This window comes from Diadema antillarum, unplaced genomic scaffold (genome assembly GCF_040938485.1).
Source record: "Diadema antillarum isolate AM-2024a unplaced genomic scaffold, OU_Dant_1.0 scf00000055, whole genome shotgun sequence".
In the NCBI taxonomy this organism is placed as follows: domain Eukaryota; kingdom Metazoa; phylum Echinodermata; class Echinoidea; order Diadematoida; family Diadematidae; genus Diadema; species Diadema antillarum.
Genome location: NW_027270944.1, coordinates 10,413 through 35,287, shown reverse-complemented (window position 1 = coordinate 35,287; position 24,875 = coordinate 10,413). Strand labels below are relative to the sequence as shown.

The 24,875-nt window shown below is 38.0% G+C and overlaps 1 protein-coding gene across 1 annotated transcript; it reads left to right on the top strand.

Annotated features, from left to right (window-relative positions):
- Positions 1-3,929: 3,929 nt before the first annotated feature.
- On the top strand, positions 3,930-24,391 carry LOC139715797 (prosaposin-like). Its single transcript, XM_071627336.1, has 6 exons — positions 3,930-4,089; positions 18,924-19,066; positions 21,605-21,679; positions 22,022-22,141; positions 23,208-23,293; positions 24,328-24,391. Exons 1-6 carry the CDS (start codon positions 4,050-4,052, stop codon positions 24,389-24,391), a joined length of 528 nt encoding a protein of 175 aa, XP_071483437.1. The 5' UTR covers positions 3,930-4,049.
- Positions 24,392-24,875: the final 484 nt, after the last annotated feature.

Here is a 24,875-nt window from a genome sequence, read left to right as displayed (position 1 = left end):
ATCAATGCCTATAAAACATTGTGTATGTATAGTTAAAAAAAACGACACACTATTCGACAGCACGAACTTTCAACGAGATTGTTCAATTCTGTTTTTACACGTTGTGTTCCTCTTTATAAACATATCTCTTAAAATCACATAACGGTGTAACGACTTATCCGCTGTCATTGGGGTGAAGGAGGAAATCCCCTTCGAGTTATTGTCACTGCCTCTTGTAGCGTTGCAATTATTCGCACTCATCACGCTGCAAAAAAAAAGCAAAAGTTTGTTGACTTGTCCTCATGATGGCCAATCAAACTTTCCCATTAAGAGGCCTTTAAAACTGCTGCATTCAATAGGATTCCGTACTTTCTATATGATAGGCCATGTTAGTATCGGGCATACTCAACGTTGTGTCTAACATGAGCTGAAGGAGGTGCAGTTAATAATGTCACTGTAGTGTGTTCATGTTGACAAGAACGTCTAACAAGATCATACAAATGGAGTTTCACATTATAAAGTTGATAAGGAAAACGATTCCTACGAAGCATTAAGATGCAATCTAAATGACCTGTCCTCATGTCTCTTTCTGTTTCTTTTTTTTTTCAAAATAATTTCCTCTTTTTCATTCACTGTGTTCTTTTTTTCTCTCTCCATCTTTCTCTTTACAAGAGAGGTTGTGTTTGTTTGTCGGTGTGTTGTGCACCTTTTATAGTATATCTAGCAACTTGCTTCCTTGATGTTATTTAGTCTTTTTGTCCACGAGGAGACTGCAAAATGCAAGCTTAGCTTTTTAGCATGTCTCCTCCATTTCCTGCAACTTTAATAGTTTTAATTCAATTTTCATTTGCTTTTGTGATGCGTAGTATTGTTCATAACTTTACGTATTTTTCTTTGTTAATACATTGTATATTGTGTTATTCTGTGTAAGAAAATGTTTTTGCATTGTTGGAAATGAAATAAAGGAAATGAATGAATGAATGATATGAAAAAAAGGGGAAAAGAAAAGGGACTTTTGAAGAAAATTATAGAGGCATGTAATTTTCATTGTCATTTCACTGTCATCAAATTGTGTCATTTTCTATGCCAACCAAATAAGTTGTTTTAAGTTGAGTCATTTCATCCTCGGTGGCAGACCAAGAACGTCATTATGGTTTGTGATTATATTTCATGCTATGACAGTTTCTTGTCTTTTCAGGGCCACTATAGATCACATGACCAGACAGTCCTGAGAACGGGAGACGAGCGCGATCCTAATCTCCTGTGTGTGCCATTTCGACGTTGACATACACGTGACGGTGTGTATAGTTAGTAACCATAGGGAAGTTGGAAAGTCCGCCTCTTCCTCTTCCTCTTTGTTATACTGTTGTTGTTGTGGTGGTGGTTTTTTGACATGGTGTGATTCCTGTTATATCCCGTTGCGTTTGACGTATCTCATTTATAAAATACAATGTTCATGACGGCTCTGAAGGCTGTGCAAACTCGTGAGCAATTAAATCAAGGTACAATACATCGAAATTATGGCCTATAAAGAGAAGGCGGCATGATTCAATCATGAATGAAAGTCATAGCATGATCACGAGTAATAGATCTGATTGTTAAATCAACGTGTGTCCTTTGTTCTTCAGCCTGAGAGGAATATAGGCTTATAACGAGGTACTGAATTCTCGTCTCTGGTATATTGTTAGGCTGAAAAGTGGATCAAGCCTCCTGAAGATAGGACCTATACATCCTTTGCCTTATATAGATGGACATGATTTGATCACGGCAACTATGGCAAGCGGCTATAACAGATTGTAGTTTTGAGCGAAATACTTTGAAATCGACATAGGTCAAGAAGAGAGAGTAGACAGCAATTTGATGCCATTAATTTGAGATTGCGACGAGAGAATTAATAAATACAGCCCTAATGGTAATACGGTGATATCCTCGCGCACAGTTACTGTTGTGTGCGTAGAAATGTTATAGTAAGAGTGTAAAGTGTTAATATACCATGATGATAATTAGGGTCTATAGCCCTGCTATATCAAAGGCAGAACTCTTTCTGTGAGGAGGTAGTTTACTTCACGCGAGTATAGGGCATGGGCCCTATCAATTCACCAGAGGAGATGCATTCTTTATGTTGATTGCATATAGTTATGTTTTTTAGACTTGTGTCAGGTGATGCCACAAGGGATTTATCTTCCTTAACCCTTTCTGTGCCATTCCGGTACATTGGACAGTACATACAATTCTATGTGGATTTCTGCGCCAATCAGCACTGAAAGCACACGGAGGATTGTACCACAATCATGGTCAAGTGATCTTTACATAGACTATAAGAACGGTAGAAAGTCACATTGAAGCCCGACTTAAATGAATTGTGAAAGTTGTTCGTTCCTTATACGTTTTCTTGGAGATATTGCAATGGATAGTGAATCAAGTTTGGGTCGCAAGGATACTCGCCCTATATGCCAAGTCTATCTATACTTTGATACTACAACTTAGGACCAAGTCTTTTTTATTTTATGCTGTGAAACAGGAAATTTAAGGAAAATTGATATGTTCAGGTCAAGGAGACACTTTTGAGTCGATTAAACGTCAACGAGGGAAAGAAATTAAATGTATATGATAGTATACTCTAAACTTTTAATTGGGCCGAGCCGGTTACTGACGTACTAGTAATCAGATGTATTCTTTTCATGTTTTTTTTTTTTTTTTTCATTTGAAACATCAGGATGAATCATACTTTGAAAAGATTTTATCAAATCAGTTGCATAATAGCTTGAACAGGCCCTATTTCTGGTAGACTTTTTCTTTATCATTATTTTGCTGTTGTTGTTCATTCAAGTTATCAACAACAACAAAAAAACACCAATGTGAATGGGATCTGCAGGGATAGGACATATATTCCTATAAAACATTTTTTTTCTCGAATTGTGCTTATCAATTGCGAGACACAATTTTCCATTAATAGTTGAATATAAATTACTTTTTTCTACTTTGATTCAATCTAGCAAAGTGACGGGGACATGAATAAGGGCCTACATAAAAAAATCCAAACATATATTTTGCCCCCCCCCCAAAAAAAGACTATCATAGTATAATATCAAAATAAACGATACGATTGCACGACACTCGGCCAGCAACCATCCCTCCCCCCCCCTTTAGCTAAATTTTAAAACTCCCTTAAAAGATTGCTGGAGCAGAATGATATGAGAATAACAAATCGCATAAATCCCATTTGTCAGCCCCTTTCGTGCGTGCAATACCGATCATTATTATGAATACCCATGGCGATCTTGAATAATCATGCATAACCTTTTCGGCGCTACTATCAATACCGGTAAATGTAGGGGCCTATTACTCAACTATTTGTACTAGTATGATAGTTATTAAAGCGTCGTCAAATCTACAGTCTATGCTACAGGCCCCTCCCGAAAATATAGTCCCTATACTTTCCTCTCTATTGTTGGAAAGTTCATGCCAGTCGCCACTACTCACTCATTGGCAGTGTGAACACTGCCTACAGAGATCAGTGGGTGTGAACGCAGAATCACATGACCACAAACCACGACCCAACTTCCGTACACTGTAGTTAACGCATGACAAGCTAGCTGTGATTGGTCTGTGTGGAAACCTCATATTTCCTTATTTCAGATGAGAACATACAAAAGATTGAAAATGCGCGCTAATTTCATACAAAAAATGTAAAAAAAAATTACAACGCTTTAATATTTGTTGCTAATTATCAGCAATTAAACTACAAAAGAATTACATTCTCAAATACACTGTACCACAGACTCCTTTGCGTGACCAATCATAAATTTCTTTCACCACGCCTACGGCCATTCAGTGTACGTACACTTGTACAATGTACGTACTTCCTATGGCCTATAGTTAGCTTTGCATGTGACGATCGCGTATCACAACAATCTATGAATTGTTTGCTGTGGAGTTCCTCGCTCGTGAAAGGCCGTGACAATTACGAAGACGCCTGCGAAGCTCAGACATAACCCGTGCCTATCTGTTTAGGGCAAATTCTTCTTTCGGAAGAAGAAGAAAGGAGACGGATTTACCAAGCGGACAAGATGAAAATCCTGGCTATCCTTTTGGCCGCTGTGGCCGTCGGTGAGTGTATCTCAATCAAACGTAGGTGTTCTATACCCGGTGATAGAGTTAGAAACACGGGAAAGCTCTGGCGAGGCGAAGAGGAGGAGGACCCTGTTCGCTCGCACTCGCAGTCTCATTGACATGAGCGCTCTGCGGCGCGGCCCGGCGGCAGCATTTAAGCCGGTTAGGTTGTAATTGTGCAGTCAGCACAAATTGACGAGAAGCTTACACGAGTCCTTCGTTTTAGTGATTTATGTAGGCCTACATTGCTGTAAATTTATGGTTTTTTTATTGGAAGCTGGAGCTGGAATAACCGTAACACAACAGTGACCTAACTGCGACCAGCCCCAACGACTACTGTACGTGCAGTGTTGGGGCTGCGCCGTTTTAGCATTCAGATCTTAATGTTGTTGTACAAAACGGGTGCCGTTCCGGCGCTATATTTCCTTAATTTTTCAACAAAAACTACTAGGAATACTTACATGGGTCGATTAAACCTAAATCTTAATGATTCAAATCGGCGACTGTTTGATGCATTTCGTTGCTTTAATACGCATGATGCAGAAAATGTTGTCTTATATTAAGGCGAATTATCTTCAGCTCACCGATGCTCACTAACATTGCATGCTAGCCTTTTGTCAAAGCCCTCTCGCTGTAACGGACGAGCGAACGGACGAGCGAAGCGAGTCGCGCTACCTTACTCGGCTGGGCTCTCTACACCATACAGCGAGAGGGCCTTGACAAAAGGCTACGTATTACTCGCTACATGCGTAGATGCTTACTAATGGATATACATGTACACGTTCAAAATGGCAGCACGGCTCTCCCACTAGGGCAAGCCGCTTACTCCTAAAAAATGTGGAAAATTTTGCAGTTTCCAGATAAATTGGTGAAAAGAACCAAGGCAATGGGGTAATGTATATTTCATTTTTTATTGTCAATGTGTTTATGATAGAAATTTACCCATGATTTATTCGTGAAGTCGCCGTATGTGGCAATAGGGAGTTGTTCCGTGATTCTCACTTTAGCGAAACTGCGAGGTAGCCGCCAGGACCCCGCCGCAAAGGGGCGCGGTCTCCGGGGCTAACAGTGACCCAAATACGTCGCTGCGGAGCTACGGAGCTACGGAGCTGCCTTAACTACAAGGTGTACATGTGCACGCAGCCGCTGTTGCTTCAATGTATACATTGAAAACAAAAACCATCTGGGTAGAATAATAGAATGAGAGATGAATCAAAACTGGATGAAAGCAAAGATGATTAGGAAGGGAAAAAAAAAGAATTATACAGGTTGAAAAGGAAATGAAGAAAGGATTCATTTGAAGAATGACACATAAGATAAAAGATTTTAGAGAGGATAGAAAGGAAAGACCATTATAGTTGGAGGGAAAAACAACCCATGAAGGAAACAAAGAACAATTAGGCAGAAAGTAGAGTTAGGAAATTGGGAAAGTTAGGCAAGGGGAAAACCACAAAGAAATGATTGATAGGAAAGAAAAAGAAATTTACAAATGTACAATGTTCGTATAAAGATTCTACCTGAGAATGAGAAAAGAAAAGAAAGAGGAAGAGACATAGTAAGTAGCAGCACACACTCACACACTCAATTGCTTTGAAAGCTACTAAGTACATTGTATGTGACAACCGCTAATCGCAAGATTTGGCCGAGGAAAGAGAAAAAAACAAATTTGAGCTTTTCAACGACTCCATAGAAAAAGCCACTTTGTCGCTACATTCAGACCACATGATCGACCCTTTGCATACACTGAACGCACATCGTACTGTGCTTACACATGTACAGAGCACCATTTCAAGTGATCAAGACTTTCCAACGATTTTCCAACACTTGTAGATAGTGTTAAAACTTAACGTCTATTCGACTTTGGAGACTCAGATGCAAGTATTTTAGGTTCCTGAATAATGAGGGTGAGTTTGTGCATGTTTGGAGGTCATTTGACAAACGGGTGCGAAAGTACAGTGTACACTAGCTCCATAGCGGACGTGGTATTTCAGTCCTGGGAAACCCACTCATGAGGGGATCCCTCCTCATGAGCACCCCGGCCATGCTCATTAGGCCCTCAACCTGAGATACTCATGAGGCCTGCTGTTCACTTTTCATCCGTCTCACATCTTATACATGTAAATTGTTGCAAGTCCTTGTGTCGACCGAAGGATCGGTCTGTTCTTGTCGTCTGGATTATGTTCAACGGAGACTACGTCTGGCTTCACGGAATCCCCTCCTTTACAGACCGAAGGCTGTCCTCCTGGCTCCTGTAGGGCTGCTCTGCCCAATGTCGTGCGGGGACCAAGTATCGTTACCATAACCCCACTTTCATGTAGCTCTTTTACATTCAAACTACCGGTAGTTTGACATGACATGACACATTATGCTGTCAATATTTGGCATAACTTTCCCACATTTTGACAGAAAGATCAGTCTGTATCTGGTCGTCAGGGATATGTTCCGCGGAGACTGCGTCTGGCCTCATGGATCCCCTGCTATACAGACCGAAGGCTATGATGCTGGCTCCTGTAAGGGCGCTCTACCAGCGGTCGCGGACGGACCAAACATGACGATAAACCCAATTTCATACAGCTTTTTTGCACTCAAACAAGTTTGACATGACATGACACATTATGCAGCAATATTTGGGGTAACTTTCTCACATTTTGCAATCAAAATACAGTAGCGAGGTTAGATCGCAGAAATTTGTTTCCATATCGCAACATCGCCATTCGCTAGCTGTAAGTCGCCATTTTGAATCCGTTAGCCAATCACATGTGAGGTACGCGTTTTGATAAAAAAAACACATAGAAATCTACCTCGCTTGTGATTGGCTAACGGATTCATATGTTGAAGAGCTGTTACGACCATACAGACGGGGGCTGGTAGTTGCATCTTTTTTCATGAAAATTCTACCAAAATATTGGATATGATATCATTATACCTGGTGAGTGCAATGCATTCTTGAAATGTTGATTTTGCTATACAAGTTTAAATTTGCCGATCTAGAGCTGTGAATTCTCGCAATCGCCAATGATGTAAAAAACTCCTGCGCACGCTAAAGAGCTCTGTCACAGGTGCACTGTGGGATTCCTCGGTCCATTGTTCGCTTCCAGTTGTCTAACAGGAGTCGCAGTTCCCATACGATTCAGTGGATTTCTTTGTCTGCTTTTCCGTTGTTAGCCCTTTTTTTCTTGGCTATTATTCAGCTTAAAAGAGTTGAAAGTGTCTAAGCTTTACTGCTTTGCAGTCACTAGAGTCATGGTTCACTACTGCAAGGCTTCAATGTGCTGGTCACATGATGGAAAGTGAAGAAATCTTCAACAAAAAATACCTCTTTATAAAGACAGAGCGTGTTGTAAGTGCATGTGCAGCCAAAACTAGGGCTAGTTTGCCACATGAGCTATCCCGTAATGCATCTAAAACGCTGCTCTGCGCACAGCACCTACGTATTGGTGATATCCTCAATTACACGCAATTGAGAAGGGTGAGATACCTCACCCAATTCTCCATAGAGACAGTGGTTAAGAGCACCCCTACAGCGAGGTACACTATATAAGTTTCCGTCTGTCTACGGAGGAGAGTGATAACGTCAATAAAAGTAAAAGACTCCTCTGGACAGACAAATCTTTCTGTCTATCCCACATTATGCAATTGAAATACTCACTGTAACTAGGTTAGATTGCAGAAATTTGTATCCACATTGGCAATATTGCAACATCACCATTTGCTAGTCTGTTGATCGTCATTTAATTCGTATTCATGTACATAAGCTGTGCTCTAATTGGCCAAAGGGACCATTCCTGTTGCATGTACAACGCATGTGATTTCAAACGGATTCATATGTTGAAGAGCTGTTATGATCGTATCGATGGCCTGGTAGTTGTGTGTTTTCCCATGAAAATATTACCCAAATCTTAGATATTTCAAACAGCTGGTGAGCGCAATGTATTCATGAGATGTTGATTTTACTACATAAGTTCTAATTTGCTGATCTAAGACTGTAAATTAGATGCAATTGAGAAGGGTGAGAGTTGTACCTTACCAAATTCTCGTCTTCCTACAGCAATGTTTGTGACATGCTTGGACCGTCTGTCTACGGAGGAGAGCCGTAAATTTATGTCAAAAAAATGATTTAAAAAACTCCTCCGGACTGTCCAGTTCACACGGTGATTTTATGTTAACACACATGTCCACTCTCCATGATGAAGAGAACATTTTTTTTTTCTCTCTATCTTTCTCTATACAAGAGAGGTTGCTTGTGTTTGTCTGTCCGTCTGTTTGTTTGTTTGTCCGTATGTTTGTTTGTTTGTTTGTATAGGTCTGTATGTGTTGTGCACCTTTTATATTATATCTAGCAAATTGCTTCTTTGATGTTATTTTAAATAGTCTTTTTGTCCACGAGGAGACTGCAAAATACAAGCTTAGCTTTTTAGCATGTCTCCTCCATTTCCTGCAACTGTAGATTTCATTCAATTTTCACTTGCTTTTGTGATGCGTAGTATTCGTAACTTCACATATTTTTCTTTGTTACTACGTTGTATTGATATTGTGTTATTTTGTGTATGAAAATGTTTCACATTACTGGAAATGAAATAAACGGAATGAAAATTCTGTCGACACTACAAAAATTCAGTTTTAATCAACTGATGTGCAATGGTCCATCGAAGCACGGGCACCAGCAGCTTCACTCAATGCAGGGCTGCTGCATAGCTGCACCTTTGGATCTGATTCAAAATTTTCCATGTTTTTTCTGCAGCTCTCACCTCTCCAAGCACGCAAGTCTGACATCATTTTACAAATATTCAAAAAGAGAAAAATAAAATCAGGACTTGAATCTAATCGTGTGTGTGTAATCCAAATGACTATTCCACACTGATAGAGAAGGTGCACACTTGAATTTGTCTGCAAACTAATCACTTGGTAGGTATTTGGTCTTTTACGGGTTCACTTTCTTTGTGAATTCTGCCGTCCACCAGCCTTTGGGCGCTTTTCGTGCAAAGCGTCCCGCGGCATCCAGTGCAGACAGTGTGCAAGCTATGCAAGCTGTGAGATTTCAGAGCGAGCATGAATTAAAACAGGCCTCGTCCAAAATCTTTTAACCTGATTCCTGGAGCTGTTGTGGCTCATCAAGGGAAGATCATGGATTATCAATTGAAGCAATCCTGATGTTCCTTGTTCGTGTCCCTTTGTGGTGCCCAATGGTTGTGCCCACAGCATAAGACAAGATGCTTTTTCCTCATTGCATGATACTCGTAAAGTACATGTAGGTCTTCTGAGGGGACTTGTACAGTTTTATAGCTTTTGTTTCTTTACATGGATGCTTGCTCACAAATGTGCTTTCTATAAAGTAGCCATGCAAAACCCAGTCACATAATTCAAATGAATTCAAAACAGATCATTTTGAAAGAGTTTGTGCTAAATTTTATGTGATGGAGAGCTTTTGGTACACTACGAAGATGTGTTTGTCCGGATGCATCGTTCTAGGCAGATTGACATCCATGGCAGTACATTCTCTTAGTATCTATATTGACCTTTGTGATGTGATGCAGAGATAAAAACAGACAGACAGACAAACAAAGCAATTTATGACAATTTTCATTAGCCTATTAGTTGGCAATGCTTGTTTTAGTGGGGAACCTCATAAGTCGCATCACTGCTGTTCTTGAGGGACTTCCCATTATCGTCAGTTTCAATGTGACTCCCCAGTCTTAAATGTGTGCTTCCTCATTGTAAATTTGTATCATATACACTAAACAAACAACTCAAATGTGATACTTTGTGCATTAAATGGGCCGTTCTCCACAAAAGGGCACCAACAGGGTTGGACAAACTATAAAATTTCGACATTAAAAAAGTCGTGAAACTCATTTGAATTCAGAAACTTTAATACTTTGAGAACACATAACAACCAACGGGTGATTTTTGACACCAACACATTTTTCAAGAAATAGCATTGAACTTGAACACATTTTTTCATAGTTTTTACCACCCGTCAGATACGTTACCATTAGGCTTCAGACAAGAAAATGGCTGTGGATGTATCATCTGTGGACCGTTAATGTAAATATCTATTTCAATGTAACCGTAACTAACATGCGCACATGATTAAAAAGTAATTCTTGAACTTTGATCGGTCCAGATGTAAAAAACGATTGACGTTTGAAGCCTGTAAGTCAAAATCAGCTCAAAAATATATATATTTTTTCGTAGAAAATACACAACCATAAATTGCAATTAATATCTCTAATACACTTTGATATTATATTGCTTTGAAACAGTAATAAAAATCATACATAAGTACTGAAATTATCAAAGAAAGCTAATTGCAAGCAAACTTTACAGCAGATTTCATACATTTTGAATCACAAGGAAAGAGAAAAATGGTAACGTATCTGACATACTTCGATTCCACAAAATTTCGTTACTGTGATTGCTATCTCAAGATGACGATAAACGCAATCTTGCATTATATCTTACACCCAAATGAATTACAAACCTTGAACATTCATATTTATAACCCTAGTTAATAGTCTTAACACTGCTCAGTAATACAAAGTCATATATATATATATATATATATTCATCAATAGCATTATGTGCATGCATTAAACAAAATCAACGCAATAATATAATCATGTTCTGTTTGAAATGTATGACTGAAATTTGATTTAAAATGTATAATAGTCCATTCCCTTCTATTAACTCATTGATTAGATATCTGACATTATTAAGGGGGAACAATATCATCAAATTCATACCTATACGAGTGCAAAGAAGATATATACGGTAATGTCGATATGGTAACGTATCTGACAGACATCTATACCATACGAAATTTTGTTACTGTGACTTATAAAGTAACATGATGATAAACTCACCCTTGCATAATTATTGTCTTACATCAAAATGTTATAGCCACCTAGAACATATAATAACCCCGGATAATCTATTTGACATAGTTCTGTTAGTAAAATTATTAATTGATAACATACGCAAACAAAGTTATCTCGAAACGTAATTATAATTCTGTTTCAAATATAATGACCGAAACTTTTGATTTCTAATGGACAATGTACAGCCTATTATGTAGCTCTGTCCCTCTGTTAACTCATGATTAGATATGCAACATCATTCATTTTGAAACAACATGATGAAATTGATTAGCTCCGAGTGTACAGACAAATATATAACTTCTAACGTATAAAGGTAACGTATTTGACTGCTGACAGTTTAATCTTATAAATACAATGTTATTTCACTTGGGCTACATTGTGTTTCGGCTCTGCTCCTAACAAAAAGACCCAAAAGAACTTTCTAAAATAGTATAAAAGATTTCATTCCTAGCAAGTAGTCATGTTGCATATAGGTGTCAGAAGCTTTGTATAATGTATTAATGTATTTCCACATGTCCTGTCATGAAATTTGTTTTAAAAAGAAACCACGGAGCAATACTTTAGGTAATGGTGGTAATAACGTAACCGACACAACTCTCAAGTAAAACTTCTTTGCATTAACACATCTGATTCATCATCCACTCAAATATTTTGGTATATTTATTAAAGCTTACACTATATTGACGTATTCCACATTTTCATATTTTTGTACATTCATAGAGAACCAGGACAAAACAACTAGATTAAGGAATCGTAAATATTCTCCTTCCACGTACATCAGTTGACAATTAACATTACGTTGCCCCTGTACAATAATGTGGCAAGTATTTAAGGAAAAATCCGGGTCAGAAATTAATATGATTTAAGAACGAAGAGGAACAAAAATACATACCGAGTAACAAGTAGAGAAGATAATACATTATATTTCTAAATTTCACATTTTCAGAAAACATTTCTTGACCAGTCTTTATGAATATTCTAATGAGCAAGTCGTTGATGTCATCCGCTCATAATTTGTTATTATATGTTATACATGATATTTTGGAAATTCTTACTTTTTTGCAGAATACAGGCAAAAACCATACGCTTATATTAAGATATGTCAGAACAAATATCTCTCATACATTCTGGATTAATAGAAGGAAAGCTTTATCCTGTATGATATCTGATATATGACATTTTGAGGATGTCTGAAAATAAAATGTGTAGAAAATTGTGAGATTATGTCATTAATTTGTTCATTTAAAAAAAGAAATGTTTTCTGAAAAAAAAATGAAATCTAAACACGTCAATATTTTCCTTTTTCCAGAGTCGACATGTCGTGCTCAGAAACAGGAACGCGATATTGGATTTGTCTTTTCCGCTCCTTTGCTAGAAACGTGGGGTCACTCTTTTTCTTTCTCTCTCTGTAGGCCTTCTGTATACCTCAGCAAGCGTTTTACCCATGTCTTTTTCTTTCTAAAATACACGAGAGACAGACAGAGAAGGAAAATATCAGCATGGGAGTTTTATAATCAATGTTCATTGTTTAATAATAGTAAATAATATGTATATATATATATATATATATATATATATATATATGATATTATATAGTCGTCGTGTACGTAAGAACAGGACATTATCATCCAATAAGATTCGTTACGAGTCGGGTAAGATACGTTACCGTGCCAATGCTGGGTAATTATTCTAACGTACATGCGAGCTATCACAACACATGAAACAATATCATGCATACGCAATATGTCTTTAAGCCGTATAACTGTTCCATCAACATTAAATAACTCTTAAATGTGTCATTGTGAGTAGTCAAATAGATAAATATTCAAAAATGAAAATTCTTACCAACCACGTATCTGGGACGAATAACAAACGGCGAGAAGCCTTACATCTCCCTCAGACTCTCCGTACTAAATGTAATGCAACATCACGCTCAAAGTGGCCGCCATGCTTTGAAGAGCGGAGAACCATTTACAAAATTAAAGAATGAGCGCAAAGAGCGTTGCGCCTAGTTGATGTACTTTGCATAGATATATTATATACATAATTATCTGTGACTTCATACGGTAACGTATATGACGGTAACGTATTTGACGGTAACGTATTTGACGGCCTTAATGGTCAACCTTATGTTTTCACGAAATAACAACCTTTTCTTTCATAACTCCCGTGTATGAATACAAGCAATGTATGGTGCTTTAAAGAAAAATGCATTATAACTTTGTCAACAAAGTACTTTTTCTGTAATAGAGCAAAGTTTCAGTAACGTATCTTATTTTCGCTTATCGTAACATACACAATTGCAAACTTTGTGTCTGAATATATTTATTATTATAGAGTTTCAGAATACACTGTTTGTATTTATATAATCTTGAAATGGACTTCATTCACTACACCGAAATACATACCACTGCTTTATTGTCTTCATTATTTTTTAGGGCGTCATACAAAAAGTAACGTATCTTACGGAGATTTGGAGACACCTTCGCTAAGATCGCAGAAAAAAATATACCAATCTTCGTTCGCTAAGCATTATGCTTTTTTATTTAGGCACCGAAGGCACTATAAATTAGTGAGCAAAACATAAAGTTCTGATATTACAGTAAAGAGCGGGAGCGTGAAATATAATCACAGAGTTCGCTGGAGACATGGGTAAAATCAACATATACATATGTCATGCTGTCGAATATAATTTTTTCATGAGGTGCTGTGACCTGAATTGATTTTAATTTTACTCATTATATTCTCTAGTATAAATAAAACTAAAAAAAATGGTTTCCTGATAAAAAAATCGTGCTTTATGGCCTAGAGAAGGGTGGAGACACAAAAATGCCCTTTGGCGCCACTTTTCGGAGAATGGCCCAAATATGTTCTGCTTATAAATTATGTACACTGTACAAAGTGTATTTGGCCAATTTTGGGGGTATTCCATTATTACATGTACCGTACATTGAACTGTAATATTGTATAATGAAATTTTACAACACTGTTACACATGAATATATTCACAGTTCACTTGTATACATGTACATTACTACATGCATTAAAAAAAAAAAGTGTTGTGTGTGTGTGTTACTGTTCGGTGCATAGCCCCCATCAGGTCAAGAGAAGGTTGTGTAAATTATGAGGTATTGCTGTTCCAGTGTGAAAGTGTGATACAATGTGTTGGGTAATATTCAACTGATGGACTTCAAAACTTATCTTTGTAATTTTCAAGTGGGATGGTGAATTTCCCTGCCAAATCTAGTATTCATGCTGTAACACAGAATATGTATTTTAAAGATCATTAAACAATGTTTCATTTTCAGTTTCATATTAGGAGAGGACAATTATTCCAGTCATTGTTGAGTTAGGTTTTACAATGTGTAGTTTGATGAAATATGATGCCACTTTTAATGCTAAAATCCTGACAGCGAGATGAATCATTCAGATTATTATTGTTATTACTATTATTACCATATTTGGCATCATCATCAGAAAAAAAAAAATGAAACCAGAGACACGTTGCCGTACGTGTAGTACTCTGTACACATCACATACAGCTCTGTAGTGAAGAGAGTCTTGGGTTTTGGTACTACACAGACATGAGCTGTTGGCTGCCTGGGCATGGAAAAAGCTCAAAATTGTTCTGGTCTGGATGGCCTTGTTTCATTGCGTACTGAAATATATTGCTTTGTTAGACCCAAGCAATGCGTGTGCAATTTATGTGGTTCTGGTGCAGTGTGCAAAATACTTGCATCCTCTGAAAACCATCCAGTGTAATGACATGCTGTCATGGGACCAGCAGTACATCTATTGTCTATTCAGACAACTGTAGTACACACAATTGACTTGGTTGTACTTTGTTTCAAGTGTATAATGCTGGTTGGTGATGATGTTACTGGTACTTCATGGGTTGACAAAATGTCCAGGCCAACATCCTTACAAAGCTGTCAATCTTTGTTTCTTTGTGTTTTTCCAAGCTTGACTTACATGTGTACTTGAAATCAAAGGGTAGATGGACGTCTTTTAGCAGTAGGGGCCAGAGAAGGTGTTACAAATTAATGTGCATGGCGACTGATCAATACACATCACCTGATTTGAATGTCTTTCTGAATTCAGTGAGTGAAAACATAAACACAACTATTAGCAGTACTATGGAAACATGTCTATATGTTGTAAATGTACACAATTTGTGATGTCAGACAGTGTTGTACATATGTTACAGTTTAGGGGGTTTTGTGTTTTAAAGATGGAAGACTATTTCAGAATGTGCACTAGGGGTAATATTAAAAGAAATTATTTTAAGAAATTTTCTGTGTACCATGTGTGGTTCGTAAATGTACAAGTATACCTTGCTGCTACTGTCGTGAACTAATTGTTACTTCAAATGATTCAAATGTAGGCCTACAGTATGTGGAAATACATTGTATGGGAAAACATGTGTGCGTACCATCTGGGAATATCAGATAGCTGTACTTATATAGGCTGTTTTAGGTCGGCTAAATATAGTCATGATCATGGTATCACTTACTATGTAAACCACATCGAATATCACAATGTGACCAAGATGAATTTAGACTCTGAAATGAGTTGATTTCCACCCTTGGAAATGTATCAGATATGTTTACAAGTATAATGATATTTATACCATTATGTACAATGTAAAAGTTTGTATTTCATTGATTAATACTAACTTTTTCTTTTGTGTCCCATTCGGGTCACCAATACAATGTACATCATCATATGAATTTTGTATTTGTATTTGGTGGCCTGAACAAATAAAGAAGAAAAGTTGAATAATTAAAAAAAATCAGAATACAATCAACCATGATAAATATACTGTACATTGTATACAGTATGTAAAAGTTGGTATGAGCCGAGTGATTCAAGTATTACATACTATGATGAGGAAGTACCTAGAAAAATGATGAAAAAGCTATAACTGGAATGATTTGGTATCTAAATCATCAAAATAATTATTGAATTGCGGCGTAAGTATGATTATCCATGACACAAAATATTCATGAAATAATTAAATGTAACAGAGGAGTATACCTACATATAGAATTTAGGAGTGAAATTTGGTTACAAGAGCACAAAAATTGTTTGGCTGAATTTAGCCTGTGTTTATCCATGAAGACTATTGGTGACTTGATAACCCTAATTACCTCAGCTGGCTGAAATGTGGGCAGTTATTATATATGAAGCACTCAGCAATTTAGTGACCCCTGTTCTAGGTGGGAAAACGCCTAAACAATGTTACTGTACACACATAAATATTTGGTGGCCCAATTATGTCACCAAAACATATGATCTCTCAAAAAGTGGTGGCCCAACACCTATTTCTGGTAGCCCTGGGCCACAAGCCCACTACTAATGTCAAGCCTTGTCGGTGATTGTGCTTCTAAAATGTAAAAGATTTGATGCAGAATCCCCAGAGAGAGAGAGAGGGGGAGATATTTTTGTGAATGTAATCAAAGAAATCAGATTAAATCATGCAGTGTACAAAGTATGCTTCAAAGCTATACTGTATACGCTGAATATTTCGCGAGGTTTTCATTGTCACGAATTTTGCGAGTCGGGTGCTATTCGCGAAATTAAAAACACGCGAAAATATTGACTGATCCCGATGTGGATGTGACATACACGTGTACATTTCTCCGTTCAGTACAGGACTCCACGATCGCGAATTTAACCACTCGCGAAATCGTCGGGAATTCCCGATTCGCGAAAATTTAGACTCGTGAAATATATGGCGTATACAGTATTGCAAGAACTGCTGTACATGTGTAGTGTAATACACTGTATAATTGTACAGTACACTGTACAACAAGTACTAGTACATTAAGGTACATGTATATGTATGTTGGCACTTGGTGCTTGTTTCCAAAAGTCCTTCACTCATTTCCACCACCTCCATTATAATTTTACGCATTGAAGTGAATGCTTTGAGAGATATTTATGTTTCTATGTGTATGCCTAGTCGCTGAACTGTGATTTTCTAGCGTGGTAATTTTAACGGGAGAATGTGAAGGGATAATGATTTCTAGTACCGTACTGGTGGGGATGTTCTGGACTATAGAAGTCGCTCTGCATACCATATTCCAAATATTGTGTTGATACAAATTTGCTTGTTAGGTGTACAAACAAGATTTTGACTGCACTATATTTAAGTACATGTAGTAGAAGGATGGTTTTCATAAAGGTCTGAACTGTCTTTCACTGAGGACCACAGTTGTGTTTCAGATATGATATTGATAATATGTGCGCTGTACATGTAGGTCAAACCTTTTATGACCGATGTTTCCATTGTCTTTTATCAGGGCAAAGTTTCTCCTATCATATATTCTCATTCTTTTCCACTTTTTTGTTGTTGTTATAGTTCCATTGTGTTGAATGGAGTCAACATTCTTCATTTCAAAATATGACCTCTAGCCTTTGTAATTATAATATAAGTTTATATCTTTGCCATGTGGATGAGATGGTGTGAGTTAATTTGACCACAATTGACTTTGCGATAGATCTACTGTATCAACATTCTCAAGTTTGTCAAAGATAATAGTTAGTGTAGGTACAGTGGCTTTGATAGTGCAAGGTCATGTTGTGCAGGGCTTGATGTGAGGCCATTCTTCACTAAAGGGACAAGGATGTGATTTATACATTGTAGGTTCATCACTATACATCAGTACCCATCAAATTTTATAGGTATTGAACCACATTTGCATGGTTTGATACTGAATCTGTTTATTGTCGTTTGACTGCCGTTGTTTGTGTTTGATAAGGCAGAGTTGAAATTTTTCTATCATTTTGGCCCTTTCTTGTTTATACCTGTATGCTTCAAATGTTTGTTTCTGTTTCAGAATTTCACAGATTTTTCAAAGATCTCTTATTAAATAGCTAAATATTTAAGTGATTTTTAAATTGGCAACGTATTTAACTTGTTCTTCCCGCAATTCTCTGAGAGCCTTCAATGCCCCAAAACAAGATTTTTTTTTCCCCCTTGACAAAGAATGGACAGGTTGGTAACCTGCCTGTGCAAAAGCAGTAAAAGTTGTACATGTTTCCCCTTTCCATGTTCAACTGCAAGGGCCATCGAACAATGCAAAATATTGATCAACGGACATGAGATATGAATAGAGCATGCGCTGATGGGCTTGCAAACTCTTGTTTATATACACTTACTGACTATAAGGGCATCTGAATGGGGTCAGCAAAAGTTAAAATCTGGTGAGCTTAGCCTGCATTGGCTGTGAATTATGTATGTACAGCAAAACAAGCACATTACTACTGACAGTATATTGGAAAATGGCAAATTATCTAGACAAAAGTGCAGTCCACAGTTTTGATAAAGAAAAAGAACAGGTACAATTGTATTGATAAAAGAAGTCTAATCTTTTAATCAAAAGTCTTTTTTTTTCTGGTCAGCATGAAACAAATGAACATGAATGTGGGCTATGAATGCAGACACTCTTGTCTACATTTTGGGAACCTGGTATACCAGGTTCCAGTAAGGAATGGGTTAAGAAGATTAAAGGTCCTCTGTCTCTTTCAAAGTGTCAAATTTTGTTTACATGTTGACAATAATTTTGTTTTCCACGCAGTGATAGTGTATTGTGATGTCACAGTGAATAGACCATCTGGTGTGGAGTACAAAATTGTCCGTGATAGTCAGCAACTCCCAAACAGAACAAGAGGGGTTTTTCATTTTTTTGTGATTCTACATTTACAATAATATTATTCTATTCTGTATAATACGAAAAAAAGCATTTCTTTGAATCAAGTAGAAAATAAGAATCAAAATATATTTCTGTAATGTCAACCTCTGTTGACAGGTCCTATGATTTTAGAGTGCAATTAGATTGTGATCATCATAGTTTTCCATTTACAAAATTTGACAAACAGCAATCCATGCTCACAAGATCTTGTAAGTAATGTTTTTGTTTTGCTTTGTTTTCTTTCACCCATGTCCAGCTGGTGCAATAAATCCAGCAGCGATCTACCGGTCAAGATGCAGCGAGGGAACGTCGTACTGGTGTCTCAGTGTTGCACAGGCTGATGAATGCGGCGCTGTGGAATACTGCATCCAGAACGTCTGGAGGGGGCAGTCAGTTCAGGTGAGCACTGGTCAGCCATGAATGATTTGACATTTAATATCGTTCCCCTCACTATTATTAACACGTCTTCTCCTCTTTCCTCCCCACCCCACCCTCATTTGACTACCAGTGTACTGAGACACTGCACACATTCGAAAACTTAGTCGCGATGAAAGACTGCGACAAAGCAGTCGCAATACAGTCAGGACAATCTGAAATGGAAGTACTGATGATTGATATGCCTGCACGCTTACCAAACACCTTGTTTCAAGGAAAGCATGTCATGATAAAAGTTGATGACATGGTCACCTAATCATTCCCTCATTGCTTTGCACATGTACATATGAAAATATTACAAAAAATCATATTTTTGTAGTATATTTTGAAAGTTAGTACCTACGAGGCACTATTCCCTTCCTCTACATGTAAAAGTCACCGTTGCCAGGTTGTTACAGCACAACAACAACTAGGTAAAATAGGATACGGTACTTTTAAATGATTTTAAATTTGTATGCAGGTCAATGACAGTCTTGTGGCGGTCGCAGTACTACATGCAAATGAAATCTACGATGTTTACATCTGAGGTTGTGACTGATGTCAGTGCTATGTGAAGACATTTGGAACTTTAAAAGTCCCATATCTTTCACATTTAAAGACCCATTCTTGTGTCACGTCTTCATTTTATTCAATGAATTTCACTCTATTGAAGCCAAATGTAACTTGCAAGGACAATTGTTAGTCCTGTCATACCATAAATTCTATACAGCTATGAACTCTCAAGATTCAAGGGCTCTTGCACTCTTGTCTTTCAGGAAGATCAAAACTAAAACAAACACACACACACACACACACACACACACACACACACACAGAGGAAGAAGCAGTGTGTTTTACATTGGACTCTGTGTCGAATCATTTTCTAAATCCCTTGCCTGGTTGGCAAATAGATTTTCTTTAAAATTGTTTGTTGGGAGCGGCAGGCTGGGTGGAAACCACCCCCTTTCTTATCTGCATGTGGAGTATGCTTTATGATAATGTTTGGGATACTTATCAAAGTTTTGGGGGAGGAGTAAACGGAGGCTTCTTCTGACCTCTGTTGGAGACTAGAGTATCTGCTGTTTTGACATGTTAGGTCAAAATTATCAATTTTATGGTTACTGAAAATGTTAACGTGTAGGAATTCACGTACAACGTATACTGAATTTGTTGTTCTTGCACCAGCTTGACATTAGTGTTTTATTATTATTTCAAATGTATCATTTTGAAGTTGTTGAATGGAAGACTTCAGTGGCTTGTGACAGAAAATGCTAGGTTCCACTCAAGGTTCTCCTGTGTAAAAAACATCAAACGTGGATAATGAAATTTGACATATTTGGAGGGGAATGATATGCGTTTCTGTGTGTGTTTCTCTGCGTGCATTTTTGGCCCATTGTTCGGCTATGACCTTAGACTGAGTTCCAAATTTATGTGTTCCATGCGCACACAGATATACATGTGAATTGTTATTCCAAACTATGGATAAAGTATATAATACATGTTGGATCTCCAGTATGTCTTACACTATTCATGTCACACCTCCACAGACTCAATTATTCCAATCCTTGCCAGTATTCCATTCAAAGAGGTAATCTAGTGGTAGTTTCAAGGCAGTAGTATTTACAAGACCTTACGAAGCAACATCACATTCTATATCTCTGTGTACACTGTGTATCTTTGTAATCATGAAGTATCACAATGTTATAGTACTGTCAGCAATTCCTCTCACTTGAAGTAGTAGTAGTATAATAAACCTTGTTACCTCTGCGAAGGGAGGAGGTTATGTTTTCGTTACCGTTGGTTTGTGTGTGTGTTTGTTAGTTAGTTTGTCTGTGTGCAAAATAACTCAAAAAGTAGTCAACTAATTGGGATGAAACTTGCAGGAAAGGTTGAGAATGACACAAGTACCAAACGATTAACTTTTGGTAGTGATCCGAGAATTTTGGGGGAATTTATGAAGGATTTTTAATATTTTGGCAGGTAGGGTCAATGAACTTGGGAATTCAGGCTGCGCGTATTTGAGGTTTGTATGCGCGCACTAAGTGCGTGCTCTAGTTTCTGCTAGGGCGAGGCGCGCCGTGCAGCTGAGGGTTTATGACGTAACAATTAAAGGCTTCTATATTGGGAAATCGGGTGACTTTCAGCACACTATAAACACTTTCTGCATGCTATAAGTACATAGGCCTATGGGTGGAAATCACTGATATCTCTATGGAAGAACAAGATCAGTGGTGGAAATGAGCTGCATGCTTGGCGGAGGTCTGCGCTCTCAGAGTGCTTCTCTAGTTAAGGATGTTATCAAGAGCTGGAATGGATGCCATGAGAAAAATGAATGTGTTTTGTAATTAAGCAAAAATTTAGTGAAAGGACAACTCGTCGGGTGCCCGTGCATTGGCCGTTAATGCAATACAATTTGTATTGCGTTAACGGCCAATGCACGGGCACCCGACGAACTTCTGTTATAGTGTCCGTGTGCATCAGCTATTAAGTTTTTATCTACATGTATTCATCTATTTGATGCAGGAATCTCCAGCTTGCTCCGATTGTGACGCCTTTGTCAACGGAGTCCGCAGTGTCTTGGAGCAGACATCAGTGCAGGTAAAAAGGCAGCCAGTGTTTTATCTTGTAATGCAAAGAAGCTCTTGGCACAAAAGGGACATGTTCCTCAACCCCTGTAGCATGTTATGGTTTCTTGCAATGTAAACCTCTTCCCACTGAAAGAGAAATTCCAAGCTGATGTCATGTTGCTTTATTATAAAAACCGGAGAAAGAAAGTAGGTTGACTCAGTACAAATTTGAGCAAAAATCAGACACACTTAAAAAAAGTTGTGAACTGTTAAAGTTTAGAGAGTGAGACAAATTGGCAAGTGAACCATTGGCAATTTTTGAAATTTATTCATTTTAGTGCTTGTATATTTTGTTGTTTTCATCCCCATGTAGGATGAGATTCTCCAAGGGGCCAAGATGGCATGCACTGTCATGGGCTCCCTGGCCAGCACCTGTGAAAATGCAGTGGACACACTGGGACCAGAGGTGCTCAAGACCCTGGTGACCGAACTGGTGAGGGTCACACAATTCTGCTTCTGGAAACTGCTATCTAAGTTATAATGCAAGAAATTGGGGGGGGGGGGGGGAAGGTGGGGGGGGGGGTTCATTGGGAGAGGTTAAGATTGAATCAATTAGATATTGCAGATTGCAGACATCTTTTCTCAGGCCCTTGCAAAGTATATGTGAAGAGGGCAGGTAAAAAACAACAACAACCTTTAACTCCCTGGTTTGAATGAGAAGAGATGACCAATTCTAGTGAATAAACCGTACTATCAGTTCTTCTAATGCTGAAAATGCAACCTGGTTGCAATGGAAATGAAAGTGACCAATTCCCCACATCTCTGAAACATCATGACTTTGAAAGCATGGTGAGTTTTTTTTTTTATGTGTGTTTTTTTTTTATTGTTTTTGAATCATAACTGCTTTGTGATGTTGGGCTCCATTGAGACCATTGTATGTCATATATTCATTGCCTTGCATCTGCAGTTGAAGGTTTCCATGCTTTGAACTGCATGGTGGTTTGATACTAAGAGGGGCAAAAAAGTGTTCTTAATTGCATGTTAGAGAAATGTAGGTGGTACAATAAATTTCTAATGAGTTCATGAGGATACTTGTTTTTTTTTTTATAGTCTCAAAAGAACTGTTTCGAAGTAAATAGATAAATAAGTAGAGACCATATTTTGTTGTCAGATAGTATCGCTAGGCAGTAAGCATCACTAAATCATCCATAAATTTGGTCATCTTTCAGTTTCCATCCAGCTGCACCTTGTACAGTATACCAAGAATGACAAAGCAGTAAAATGGCTTTAATGGTTCTGTGAAGAATTCAACCTAAAGTGATCCTGTCATCATGAGGTTTTTGTTTTTGTTTTTTTCTCTTCTTTTTTTGCAATCAGCAGAAGAACCTAGCAATGACGGATGAGAAATATCCACAAATGTCAGTTTCTATATCTCCTTTTTATTGGAAGATAAACATTTTGTGTACCAGTCATATATTTTGATAAGATTGGTCAGTCACAATGTTAGTAAGCCTGGCTTCATTCTAATCATATGTTCACCTCTTTCTTGCCTGTTTCAGACTGCTGATAAAGTCTGTGCACTGCTGAAGTTCTGCCCGGGGTCATCCCTCCAGAGCCCAAATGACGTAAGACCAAAAGACTCATGGTTCTCTTTTTGACTTCAGCATTCTTTTTGCTTTTTAGCTCACATGAGCCAATGGCTCGAGTGAGCTATCATTGCAAGAGCTCTTCGCCCATGTCTGTTGTGCGTTGTGTGTAAACTTTTTACATTTTCGTCTTCTTCTTGAAAACCCCATCACCTATTTTCACCAAACTTGGTAGGTAGCATGCCTAGGGGGATAGTTTCTTACCTCCTGCAGGGGTGCTCAAACCCACCAAAATTAAGGAATCTTTCAAAATCTTCTTCTCTAGAACCAGAAGTGATAGAGCTTAGTTAATACTGTGGATTAGACAGGGGGAGGGGTCTAAATGGGGGCTGTAGATTTTCATCTTCTTCTTGAAAACCCGAGGATAAATTTTCATCAAACTTTTCAGGTAGCACCCCTAAGGGGATAAGATCTCAGGGATCTTTAAAAATGGTCTCCAGAAACACAGAAGTAATAGAGTTAAGATAATACCACATACAGTGTAAGTTAGGACATTGATGACTGTTGTTTCAAGTTTGTTCATGGTGGAATCAAGGGTGCCCCGGGGGGGGGGGGGGGGGGGGGGGGGGGGGGGGTTCCAAATGGAGACTTAATTTGTGCATGTTCATCTTCTTCTTGAAAACCCCTGTATGGATTTTTTACCAAACTTGGTCCAAACACCCTAAATTTAAAGGAATATCTAAAAATGTTCTTCTCTAGAACAAGAAGTGATAAAACTATGGTAATACTATGAGTTTGTACATTGATGACTGTAGTTTGTTCATTGCAGATCCTAGGGTGCCCCACCCCTTGCTTACCGTGCATTGTTTGTTGTGCATTAACTTTTTCACATTTTCCTGTCCCCTTGAAATCTGGTGTTTGGATTTTGACCAAACGAGGTAATAATCATCAGCAGCTTGTACAAATAGTGGTGGTGCCCAAGTAGATGGGCCCCTAGAACGGGGGCCTGTATACCCCAAATTAGGAGGATGTTGCCTAGAGGACATGCAGAAATCCCTGAATCTTTGAAGATTTTTGCAATTGCCTCCTAAAGGTGGAGTGCCATGAAGTCTAAATGCAATGCTCAGGCGAGTGCCAGACCCGCCCGTCCCCTTTGACACATTTTAAATACGAAAGTGAAACTACGGAGACTCGAGATTTGACATGTGAAAGCAGCTTACTGGGGCGGGAGGAGGGAACTTCTTATTACACAGCAGTCTATTCATCATAAAGCCTTTTGGTGATGGTATGTAATCTTTAGATCCATACAATGCAGTATTAGAGTGACTCAGTGGACTGTGAGAAAAGCCACCCATGGGATTGATAGCATTTGCCATGTATGTTGTTCCTCTTTTCTTTTCTTTCTTTTTTTTGGTCAAATATTTATGGGACAGTGTGGTGGAGACAATGGAAGGGTCGTATTCAAATGCATCTACCCCTGAAGGATAAAAGAGGGTTTTCTTATTTGTCAGATTGTCTGTCTGTTTTTCAGTCTGTTTGTATTTGTATGCCCAAGATAGTGTTAGCACAATTTAAAGAAAAGCCCTTTTGTTGGATTTTCTTGATAGTTTTGCCCCCAGTGTATGACATGATGATGTACTG

What these genes read in the sequence shown, in the direction of transcription:
- LOC139715797 (XM_071627336.1), top strand. Translation starts at nt 4,050, where the DNA reads ATGAAAATCCTGGCTATCCTTTTGGCCGCTGTGGCCGTCG. An exon ending in GGAGGGGGCAGTCAGTTCAG is followed by an intron (nt 19,067 to 21,604) that starts GTGAGCACTGGT and finishes TATTTGATGCAG; the next exon opens with GAATCTCCAGCTTGCTCCGA. An exon ending in GTAAGACCAAAAGACTCATG is followed by an intron (nt 23,294 to 24,327) that starts GTTCTCTTTTTG and finishes TGCCTCCTAAAG; the next exon opens with GTGGAGTGCCATGAAGTCTA.